This window comes from Hippocampus comes, unplaced genomic scaffold, assembly GCF_001891065.2.
Source record: "Hippocampus comes isolate QL1 unplaced genomic scaffold, H_comes_QL1_v1.1 scaffold82, whole genome shotgun sequence".
Lineage (NCBI taxonomy): Eukaryota > Metazoa > Chordata > Actinopteri > Syngnathiformes > Syngnathidae > Hippocampus > Hippocampus comes.
The window spans coordinates 5,250,124-5,261,238 of NW_017805135.1; the positions used below are offsets into that span (position 1 = coordinate 5,250,124).

The following is an 11,115-nucleotide window of genomic DNA, read 5'->3' on the forward strand; positions in this document are numbered from 1 at the left end:
AAATTAACAACTGTAATTTGTAGCCTTACCTGTAAAACCGAAACATAATAAATCTGATGTTCTTTAATGTAATGCTGCTTAATTTTTCACTTGTGATTGTTCAAAAATATACCATGGAAGAGGACCTTGAAAAATTAATTGCGTATGAAATGCCAATCGCAGTATTGAGGTGGGGAAATTGCAATTCGATTCCTGTGTTTTTCTAACGCGTTCACACAGCCGAGCTGTCTTTGAACCGAGCCTGTGGCAGCTTTTTCAGGTCTCCCCCTCCCCCATCTTGTTCCCGCCCTCGTATCCTGAAGTGACAACTCAACACAGCGTACGCGAGTAGGCGGGACTTCCGTTTGTCGCTAGCACCCGGAAGACGAAGACAGGATGCGAGTTTTTCCAGCGCCTGACGCCGCATCCATATGCTCGCCCCTTAAACACGTTTTCATGTGAATTTCGGTGGGGTTTTTTTTACGCTCTTTTCATTCTGCACGATGTTATCGTTTGATTTCCTCGACGACGTGCGTCGCATGAACAAGCGGCAGGTGGGTGGATTGGCTTCACTTTGATTCTTTGTGTAGGCAAGACTAAGAGACCCTCTGGGCTAACGGTCACTAGCCACCAACACACGAAAAAAAAAAAAAACTCGGTGCTCTTGATATCAAATAAACTGGACATTAAGTAGTGTGATGCTAACATGAAGTTGCCGAGCCGGTTTGAGGAACGGCCCGGTCGCGACTTCCTACAGCATTGTTGAAGCCTCGAAGTTGTCCTTGGTCTTCAGACTCGTCAAAATGTTTGTCATAAAGGAGAGGGGTTCACAAACTTTTAGGGTCCAGCATTTTTTTCTTTCAAAGGAAATAATTTTAACGCCAATTAAACACAACATGTGCAAGGCTAAATGTTATTTTGGATTTTTGTTAACATTTAGCCTAAAAATGCATGAACATTTTGATAGCTTTATTCATCGCGCATGTGATTTAGACTGTCAGAGCAACTGTATTCTCACACATGCACTCTTATTAAGAATTTCAGAATAACCAAGCAGCGGCATTGAGATGGATTTAAAAGAACACCAAAAGCTCAAAATTTCAAACTCTAATTAGTAATTATTCTCATTTCTGTAGTCCCCCAAGAAGGCAGCGTGATTATCTTTGTGTTGATTGATGAACATTTTTGCCATTTCAAACAATGGCACAGACCAAACCAGTAACTGAATCTTCATTTTGTGCCAGCTGACAGTTTCCACGTGAAGACATTTTGATGGACAGGCATACGAACAAATAAAAATACATGATGACAAACAGTTCACCACTGGCTCTGCTTCAACAAGACTGCTCGTATGCTATATTCTGATCTCGAGACATATGCACTGCATCACAGCCAACATGAATGTCATCAGAGACAAACTCGTTTACACAAGACCAATCAGTGCCTACAATTTAGCAATTTGTGTGCATTTCCACTGATCAAATAACGTTGAATGAAAAAAATGTGTGTTGCAGCTCTATTACCAAGTGCTGAACTTTGGCATGATCGTTTCCTCTGCTCTGATGATCTGGAAGGGTCTGATGGTGGTCACCGGCAGCGAAAGTCCCATTGTTGTCGTTCTCAGGTACGTCCGGAAAAGCACCCTCTCAGCTTTTCCCAATGGTCTGGAAAAAGCTTTTTGTCAAGGGAAGCACAGTGTCCTAGGGAGTTGCACGTCTGCCTGATACGTTAGCGGCTGGCTGTTTACTGGCTAGCCAGTCTGCGTTTTGAGTGCCTGGTTGTCAGTTGTGACTGTAGAAGCACTGAATGTGTGTGTGTGTGTGTGTGTGTGTGTGTGTGTGTGTGTGTGTGTGTGTGTTTACTTTTTTAGTGTTTGAAAAATTTTGCAAAAAATTGCAAATTTCCCCAGTGTGGGACAAATAAAGGTTATCTTAAAAGCGGTTGTGTCGATCCCTCACCAATTTTGGGGCCATTCCACCGGTAGGCTATTTTGAATTAGCATCACATGAGCATACCCAGAAAACAGATGAGCCGGGAAGTTTCTAATGCGAGCCCGAGGGCATTTTTGATGTTAGCTTCAGTCGACAGCGTGAAGCCTTTCTACGTAAAATATCAGCCTCCTTGGATAACTGAAAACATTGATCTGTCAGCTTAATTCTTATTCCATCCACGCAGTATTAATCAGAATACTTTTTCTACTAGTCATAATCACCATCAGGTGTTTTTCCAAATTGAGACATTTAGGAAAGGGTAAAAACAATGTGAATGGGGATTAGGATGATTTTTTTCACTTACTCTTAGCTTAAAACCCACGTATTAACCATGTTCCAATGCTGGTTTGACTGATCTCTCCTGGTATTTCTTATTATTTAGTTTACATAGTGGCTCACAAAAGCAGCAAGAAGAAGCAGTGGCATTCTTATGCCGATTCATGCTAATGCGGTTCCTGTTCTCTGTAAAACACTTGAAGGCAGACATTTGACAATGGGCCGGGAGTTCTGTCAAAAAGGAAGCTTTAACAGGACACACATGTCGTGAAGCTGTGAAAAGGATGATGTTAAACACTCTCTTTCCGGCTCATTTCAGTGGCAGTATGGAGCCAGCTTTCCACAGAGGAGACCTTCTCTTCCTCACCAACCGCGTGGAGGACCCCATCCGGGTGGGCGAGATCGTGGTCTTCAGGATAGAAGGCCGGGAGATCCCAATAGTACACAGAGTCTTAAAGATTCATGAAAAGTAAGACTGAATTCAGTTTGAAGTGTGGAATGCCAATTTTCCAATGCGGAAGATAGGGACCAAAATGGTGTCTGCGCTTCTGTTTCCAGGGAAAACGGAGACATTAAGTTCTTGACCAAAGGGGACAATAACGCTGTGGATGACCGAGGTCTATACAAGCAAGGTCAACACTGGTTGGAGAAAAAGGATGTCGTGGGACGAGCGCGGGGGTAACTAAAGCGCATGCGTGCACGTAAACACACACACGCACTTTGATCATTTGTTCCCAAGTGGCTCCGTAAATGGTCTCTGACAGTCTTTGATCAAAATGCACAAATGATAAAGAATTAAGGCACGACGCTCGCATATTCACCTGTGACGCTCGGATTCAAATCTCTTTATTTATGGCAACGCTATCTCCTGCAAATGCTGAGTATGACTTTGGTTGCTATGGCGACTGTTGCTATTTAGTGTTTCCGACTTTGTCACTATACTTAGTGACTTTTTAGAAACCCAGAGCGGCTATTTGACAAAATAAAATATATATATATTGTGGTATTATTGCAGACTCTAGACTGCAAATAAATGGTGCTTGTGCGCAGCCACCACTCGCTAATTTGTAACTCGTGGCACCTTCGTTCTTACTACCTTACTTGGTCGTTTGGCATCCTTGATAGTTGGGCAGACAGCAATGTTATATATTGTGAACAAGCAATTAAAAAGTTGGGGGAAAATGCATAATACATTTTCTTGTGCATATTCCTCATTCCTCGCCTTCACCTTCTCTTAACATTTTGTTTTTGTGCCATACAAAAGCAAAGAAAAAGCAAAATGGTCCTGTACATTGTACACTGTACATTTCATATCAGCACTTCACTGCAAGGTCAACCGCACAAAACGTCTTGAGTCCATCGCTAGATTTGGGGATTAAACGTCCGTGGTCTTCGACAGCTAATTTCCATTGAACAACCTTTGGGGTCAGGGTAGATTCATACTCTGCCTTCTTCATGTGTGTTTTCCATCATGTACAAGAGGGAAATCAAGGGACGCTGGGCACTGAACGTTTCCTTCACGTCATATGTTCACCTCTTGATGAGCCTGACCTTGCTTGCTCATTTTAGATAACCCTCTTATGAGGAATTTCCCAAAGCCTAGTGCACGATGCAAGGCCAAAAGTGATCTTGACCAAGTCAAGCGAGTATTATCATTGATTTATCAAGTGAGACTCCACGTTGAGCTAAAAAAAAGAAAAAACCTGCAGAACTGCAAAAAGACAACTTCCTTACATTACAAATGAATCAATGTGCTATGCTGTGGCGCTGAGTCAGCTGTTGTCTTTTCTCCAGGTTCGTGCCATACATTGGAATCGTCACCATCCTCATGAACGACTACCCCAAGTTCAAAGTAGGTTTGACCACTTTGTGGCCAACTTAATGTAGGGCTCCGTGAAACATTGTAACATGTCTGCCTTGTCCTTGCACAGTATGCCGTTCTCTTCATGCTGGGTCTCTTCGTGTTGATCCACCGGGAGTGAAATCTGCGTCCACGAATGAGAAAAAAAACAACAAAAAAATGAGTCATGATGCCTCCAGCGCAGCAAATGTGTTCCTTTCTGTCCATCTTTTCGTTTTGTACCATTTGTTGGAGCATTTTGTAGAAATGGGAATAGCTTTAAAATATTTTTGTGAGGGAACAAGGCTATTATTAATTATTATTTTCAAGCGGAGCATTCTTAAATAATTTAAGTTTAAGCACTGTTTTTTTTTCTTGTCTACTTACTGTCTTTGGGGAAAAAAAACAGATGTGAAGTATTTTATGACAACTTAATATGAACATTAATTAAATATGGAATCTGGTTACCATCCATATTGATGCATTTTTCTTGATTTTTAAAAAAACTTTTTTTTTTGTTCCTGTTTGTGGAATAGTTTAGAACTTGGTCAAGTGTTGTGATTGATTTTTAATATCTGGCATCGTTTTCTGGCACAGCTCCACAAATATTTTCCTTTTCTATGGCACATTTAGTAGAATTCCATACAACATATTGTGGCGTAATTAGAAAAAAAATGTTTTCCTTTCATTGAAGTGTCAAAAATATATATTTTGGAAATACTTTTTAAAATGTACCCTTGTGCTATTATTTTGTGGAAACATTTTTGCATTCTATGATGATGTACTGTACATGGTTTGAAGACTTGTCATATTTTTAAGCAGTGATGCTCACCTGGTTGCATTACAAACTTAATTCACGGTTTGAAAAAAAAAGAGTTGAACTCAAATTTAAAGGCAACAACCCGAAACATTTTAAGTAAAGCAATTAAACTAACGGTTAAAATGTTTTGCTCCCATGACAATTGACTTTGAAACCATTTCCGAACAAAAAAAGTACCGCTAGTTTGTAAAATGTCCCTTTTATTGAAGCCCATTTTATTTGTTTTCCATTTTTTGCCACATTACCCAGGGGTACAAAACTTTGACGCCAGAAAATCCGGATGTCGTCTCTACACCTGCATCTGCAGATGCTTGCCCCTCAACCCTAAAAAGGACCACCATACACGTTTAAAATAAAAATGAGGATAAGCAGTTCATCAAAACTGGCAACTTGTGGCCGAAGATGACCCGGTGATCCCCACAGTTTCCTAATTGAGCTGACATTCATCTGTGTGTGTGTGTGTGTGTGTGTGTGTGTGTGTGTGTGTGTGTGTGTGTGTGTGTGTGTGTGTCAGCATGTGCGTGAGAGAGAATGGCAAAGGTTATTCAAAAAGCAAGGCGCACAGCCGAAACATGCCGCTTTATCACCTCCAAAGTATCAAAGAGTCCATGCATGTCTTAACAGCTTCTCGTGTCCTTAGAACACCAGCGTGCGGATGAGAGCAGCGTGTTGCAACCACTCCGATGTCATGTGGCTCATTGTCGGAGCCAGTCAGGGACCCTGGCAACAAATGCTCATGCGGTATTGCTCAATATATCACTATTATTATATCTTATTATTATGCAAAAACATGGCAGATTCTGAATCGGCACCAAATATCTAGAAAGTTGCTCTTGGTATCTCTGATTAAACTAATCAGTAAAAGTTAATCGATTGGGTGTTGATTAATCGATGACATTTTGACACTTCTAGTTTTATCCAGACACTTGCTTTACTGATTGTATTGTGCAATTTTATTTTTCATTTTATTTTCATCGCTGGCACCACAGTGACTTTCACTGGGGGAAAGTTAGTTTGAAGTCTTGCCTGACAGTCAAAGGGTTCGAGGTTCGAATCTTAGCGCACATGTTCTCATCATGCTTTCCTCCTGGACCTGCGCTCTCTCCCTTGCCTTCCAAAAACATGCATGTTTTGTTCACAGATGACCGCCTAAATCAGCGGTCCCCAAACTTTTTCCTGTGAGGGCCGCATAAGCTTTGCTTCTGTGATGGGGGGGGGGGCGGGGTCAGTCTGGAACAGAAAAAGGGTGACCGCAAGAGTACGGAAATGTAAAAATGGATTGTTTTCCAGAAACCCACACAAAATGAAGCCGCCTCTTGACAGATGAGACTGACAGACGTTTCTTTGCGCTGAAAGAAACAAAAACAAAAACATCGTTTGTCCACTTTGGGTTAAATACCCCGCATTCTATTTTTCTCTTACCGAACCTTTTCGCCATGATCCCGTTCTCTGAGAGAGGGGCCGGTTTCGGATTTTTTTTTCTGGCGTTGCCAGATAACGGCACAGAAAGATGCACCAAATGTCACCTTATTGTATCTGTGTTTATGAAATAGTTACTAATTAATAGTTAATAATGAAAACGGTTCAGAACTAAGGAACATTTTATTGCAAAAGCCCAACTTTGTGATCAAAGACAAATCCACATCGATGAAAAATAAATCAAAATACTCTGTGGTATTTTCAGGGGGCCGGACCAAATGCGGAGGCGGGCCGGATCCGGCCCGCGGGCCGTAGTTTGGGGACCCCTGGCCTAAATTGTCCAGAGGTCTGAAAACATGAGTGTCGATGCTTGTCTGTGCAACCGGTCCAGTGTGTCCCGTTACTCTTGCTCAAAGTCAGCTGGCTGCGCACCTTCGCCAAACACAACCATGCTGTCACCCGCACAAAGTCAACAACTTCACCAGGTAATCGAGTAAATGTCACTTGATCAGAATATGCTAATCTCCAACAAAACTCAATGCAGCTCCGCTTACCTTGTGCAAAGCCACCGTTGTTGCCCAGCGGACTTATTTTCTGCTTATCTGTTTTCCAGGCTAGCACTGGCTAATTGAACTAAGAAAACATTTCTGAACTAATGAATCTGTCTCGAGTTGTGTCAATGTTGTGATTTTTATAAAAGTGTGGGCTAATAATTAACGATACTGTGTGTGTGTGTGTGTGTGTGTGTATAAATGATTCAGAACACACACAGTGAGTAAAGCGCATCATCAGTGGAGGGGGTGGGGCCTGGCCAGTATGGCCTATAAAAGTGGGAATGATGCTCCCTCAACCACACGCACTCACGCTCACACCGTGTTAGACGTGTACCATGAAGGGTCTGACAGTGAACTTGTGCTGGTGTGGCTTCTTGACTTCCCTTGTCGTCCTCTCTCTCGCTTCTGTCAGCACGGCAGTCAGCTTCGACCTCACCGAGCTGAGGAATAAAGTGTCCAAAATTAAGGTGAATCCCAGAGGGAACCTGTGGGCGACAGGTAAGAGCAATGGTTTATTAATTATGCAGTCACGAAGTTGATTTTGTATAACAGCCAAATCTCATGTAATGTTTCATATTAAGTCAATTCTTTTTTGAAACTCTTTTAACTCCTGTTCTGTACTATAGTTTTACCTGTCAAAGTTAACAAAAAAAATCTTATTGAATTGGCTTTTTATTGACTACTACTGATTTTCTTCAGTTATGAGCATATCCAATAGTCAAAACCTTATGTACTGTACTCATGTTTTACACATTTTACTTAACTTCCTTTTGAATTGACGATTTTTATGAAGCAATATTTTTACAATCCACAATTTTTACAATAACTATTTTTCTGTTGTCGTTCCCTCCCTTTGGAATGACCTTCCGTTAAACAATAGGCAAGCCCCTCGCTCCATCTCTGTCCATCTTTAGAACTTGTCTTAAAGCACATTTTTATTCTCTGGCTTTTGAATCGGCATTGTTTGCACATTTTATTGTGTTTACTGTTTTTCTGTTCTTAATTTGGTGTTTTACGCCAGGAACCACGTTTTTGTTTGGATTTGTGGTTGGTTTTGTTTCTTGTTATATCTTGTTTGCTTGTGGTTCATGTCTTTTTCTGTTTGGTTGGGTTTTTGTGTTCGCCAGTTTTCGTCAGCCCGGTTCCTTGTGTCTTCCAATCACCTTCCTCAGCCACTTGTGTCTCGTCGAGGCATTTCTCGTTTAGTATTTTTGATTCCATATGCCTTGTGTACCTTTTATTTTATATCGGCGGAAAAAAATACATACATAAATGTAGTTCAGCTGTCTAATGATAATGATTTGCGTTTTGTGAAGGGCATTTCATGGGCAAGAAGAGTGTGATGGAAACCCCGCTGCTGTCATCCACTGAGGCCCAGGGGGTGGGAGCCTTGGAGATCTCCCGGACACAGGGACACAGCGGCCTCAGCGAGCTTTTCCGGAACTTCCTCCATGCGGCCATGCAAGCGCAGGTGGACTCGCAAAAGAGCCGCTTGAAAACTGAGGTGAGGTCTGTTGCTCTAAATTATATGATAAAAGGATGCCGCATTTGAACATTTTTTTTTACCTAGAATTTTTGTATTTTCACCTAGAATTACTGTCGTTTTTCCTTTTAATTTTTCATTTTCTTTCAAATATTTTACATTTTATTCCTAGTATTTAGTATTTATTTTTTTTCATATTTTTTTCCGAGCATTTTATGTTTATTTAATTTTGTTTTCCCGATATTTTTGCTTCTGTTGTCCTAATATTTTGGTGTTGTTGTTATTTTTTGTACTCTCCCCTTCTAATCTTCTTCTAATATTTATATACAATATACATATGTTATATTTTTATGCTTCTTTTCTATTAATATTTTTTATTTGTCTATTTTTGTGTTTTTCCTACTCCCTCTGAGTAGGAAGGGAGTAGGAAAAATATTTTTGTGTATTTTTCATCAGCTAGATTTTTGAAAAAAATAAATATTGTAGTATTTTGTGTTTCAAAAGTGCTTGTATGTCCCTGTGCACGTGTGACTGTTACAGGAGGCGGAGATGCTAATGAGGATTTTGGAAATGTACACGCAGAGAAAGTGATCCACCTTGATCGCCATTAAGGGCAGTACATTGCTCACAATGATTGTAATTCACCCTCATTTTTGTGGCATTCACAATCATCAATTTTTTTTTGTTTTGTTTTTGCTGCAATATTTGGTCTTGTTTGCTTATTTGTAGTCAATAAAGTTCACAGTTTCACTGCTGTCACTCCACGCTGACATGCAGCAAATACAAGACCTGCGAAGATTGTGACATCATCCATTGGCTATTGTGTGAGCGATAAAGCTTCTTCCATTTTTCTGCAAAAACACATCCACAATAGAACTTGTATAAATGTGGGCAGATTATATGAATCATGTTTCCACTTGCCTGAAAATGTTGTATGAAATCAATATGGACTTTTAAATGCTTGGTTAAAAAAAGCAATCTGCCCTCACGATCAATAATAGGGAAGGAGCTTACCTTCTAGTTTTAGGCTGAGCAACAAACACTATGTATAACATTATAAAGGGTGGAGCTCGTGCTTGAAAGGTGTGTTATAATTGGGCAGCCAACAGTAAAACCACTTTGTAAAGTCTTTTTTCTATTCACCTGTGTTCATTTTGGAGGATTAAGTTCCTATTTAACTGGCTACTGTAACCATTACGTTCATCTCATTTATATATACACACTATGTGACGGATATTGGGATAAAATGTGGCCAATAAAAACACATGAATGGATAAAAAATACTGCAGTACTTTTTGCTCTCTGTCTCCATTTAAACCCAACATAATGCCTTGTTCTTATTTGACCAAACATAATCTAAAAGAGTCATTTGTCAGGACTAGAACAGGGATTCTCAAACCCAAGTGTGAGGCACAACTCCCTTGTGGCTGGCCACAGGATTTGCGGGGTCGCCTGGCAGCTTTAGAAAAAAAATGTGATTTACATGGTACCAGGAGAAAAAATGCTATTCCTGCAAATATGACTTTTTGTTCACATATTATCTTGCCTATGTCATATTGAAAATGTCATTATTCTCATCAACAAAATGATATATATGATATGACATACAATATTTTGAGAAAAGAAAACGATATCATTTCGATACCATAGAAATCCCTTTTTTGACAGGATAAACAATGTTTTTCAATTCAAGTTGATTGTGATCAAAGAACAGACCTAATTAAACAAGAATATTATCCAAACCATCCATTATCCAAACCACCTATCCTCATGAGGGTCGTGGGCATGCTGGAGTCTAACCTAGTTGCCTTCGGGCAGGCGGCTGGGTACACCTTGATTTTGTTGCCAGCCATTCATAGGGCACACAGACAAAACAACCATTCTCCATCACAATCACACCTAGGGACAATTTAGAGTGTTCCATTAACCTGCCGTGCATGTTTTTGGAATGTGGGAGGAACCCGGAATACCCGGAGAAAACCCACGCAGGAGATCGGAGCCCGGATTCGAAACCTCGACCTCTGTATTGTGAGACGGATGTGTTGTTTCAATCCAACAAACTTTCGTCACAAATAACTGTTTTCCATCAAGGTAGTACATGTGCAAACAGTGCAATTATTAAAAAGATGGAATCCGACAAACCACATTTTAAGCTGTGAAGTTCACAAGGCCCTAAAACTAAAATTTGCAGTCAAGACGCAAAGGAAGTAAACATCTCCTGCTCTAACTGCGGGAGTCTCAAAATTCTCCAATAAAACCAGAAACAAATGCCAGATTTTTTTTCCGAGTTAAAAAAAAAGGTTCAGAGTGGCATCTGAACACTAAGTTGTTAAGGTGGCAACACTGTGTCAATGTATCATTCTATTTCTCTATATCCGTAATCATTTCACTAAATACTGTGGGAACGAAAATGCAGATTTGAGAAGAGAATACGAACTGTGGTACAAATGTAAAAGTTATGTTCTGAACAAGTTTCAAAAAGATGACACAGATACATGGAGAACCGTTTAACTCAGTAAACTATTGCTGGTAATAGTGTGACGCATTAAAGACAGCGCACCAAAAGGATACTAATGTCCATGTTAGCTTGATCTTCTGACAGGATACTACGCGAGTAAATATTTCAAGTCATTCTGAGCATCTGAATAAAAGATTTCAGATTATGAGGATTGTTAAATATGTATTAGCCATGATGACGTAGGGGCTTTGTCCCCATTAAAAAAAACTGAATGTTAAATCATTGAAGAATCAGG

General features: G+C 40.2%; 2 protein-coding genes across 3 annotated transcripts; both read left to right on the forward strand.

Moving 5' to 3' along the window:
* The first annotated feature begins 344 nt into the window (after nucleotides 1-344).
* Nucleotides 345-4,556, forward strand: sec11a (SEC11 homolog A, signal peptidase complex subunit). The gene is made up of 6 exons (XM_019866814.1): nucleotides 345-533; nucleotides 1,494-1,603; nucleotides 2,566-2,715; nucleotides 2,805-2,924; nucleotides 4,041-4,098; nucleotides 4,178-4,556. Exons 1-6 carry the CDS (start codon nucleotides 483-485, stop codon nucleotides 4,226-4,228), a joined length of 540 nt encoding a protein of 179 aa, XP_019722373.1. The 5' UTR covers nucleotides 345-482; the 3' UTR covers nucleotides 4,229-4,556.
* A 2,104-nt stretch (nucleotides 4,557-6,660) lies between these two features.
* Nucleotides 6,661-9,633, forward strand: nmbb (neuromedin Bb). Of its 2 annotated transcripts, XM_019866549.1 has the most exons (4): nucleotides 6,661-6,810; nucleotides 7,292-7,377; nucleotides 8,196-8,383; nucleotides 8,903-9,633. In XM_019866549.1, exons 1-4 carry the CDS (start codon nucleotides 6,692-6,694, stop codon nucleotides 8,951-8,953), a joined length of 444 nt encoding a protein of 147 aa, XP_019722108.1. In that variant the 5' UTR covers nucleotides 6,661-6,691; the 3' UTR covers nucleotides 8,954-9,633. The 2 variants fall into 2 exon arrangements, with proteins under 2 accessions (XP_019722108.1, XP_019722109.1); XM_019866550.1 differs by lacking the exon at nucleotides 6,661-6,810 and having other exon boundaries at nucleotides 6,837-7,377.
* Nucleotides 9,634-11,115: the final 1,482 nt, after the last annotated feature.

Coding starts and splice junctions, on each gene's coding strand:
- sec11a (XM_019866814.1), top strand. CDS start 483: ATGTTATCGTTTGATTTCCTCGACGACGTGCGTCGCATGAACAAGCGG. Junction 1,604..2,565: donor CCCATTGTTGTCGTTCTCAG/GTACGTCCGGAA, acceptor GGCTCATTTCAG/TGGCAGTATGGAGCCAGCTT. Junction 2,716..2,804: donor GTCTTAAAGATTCATGAAAA/GTAAGACTGAAT, acceptor TTCTGTTTCCAG/GGAAAACGGAGACATTAAGT.
- nmbb (XM_019866549.1), top strand. CDS start 6,692: ATGCTTGTCTGTGCAACCGGTCCAGTGTGTCCCGTTACTCTTGCTCAA. Junction 6,811..7,291: donor AAAGTCAACAACTTCACCAG/GTAATCGAGTAA, acceptor CGCTTCTGTCAG/CACGGCAGTCAGCTTCGACC. Junction 7,378..8,195: donor AGGGAACCTGTGGGCGACAG/GTAAGAGCAATG, acceptor CGTTTTGTGAAG/GGCATTTCATGGGCAAGAAG.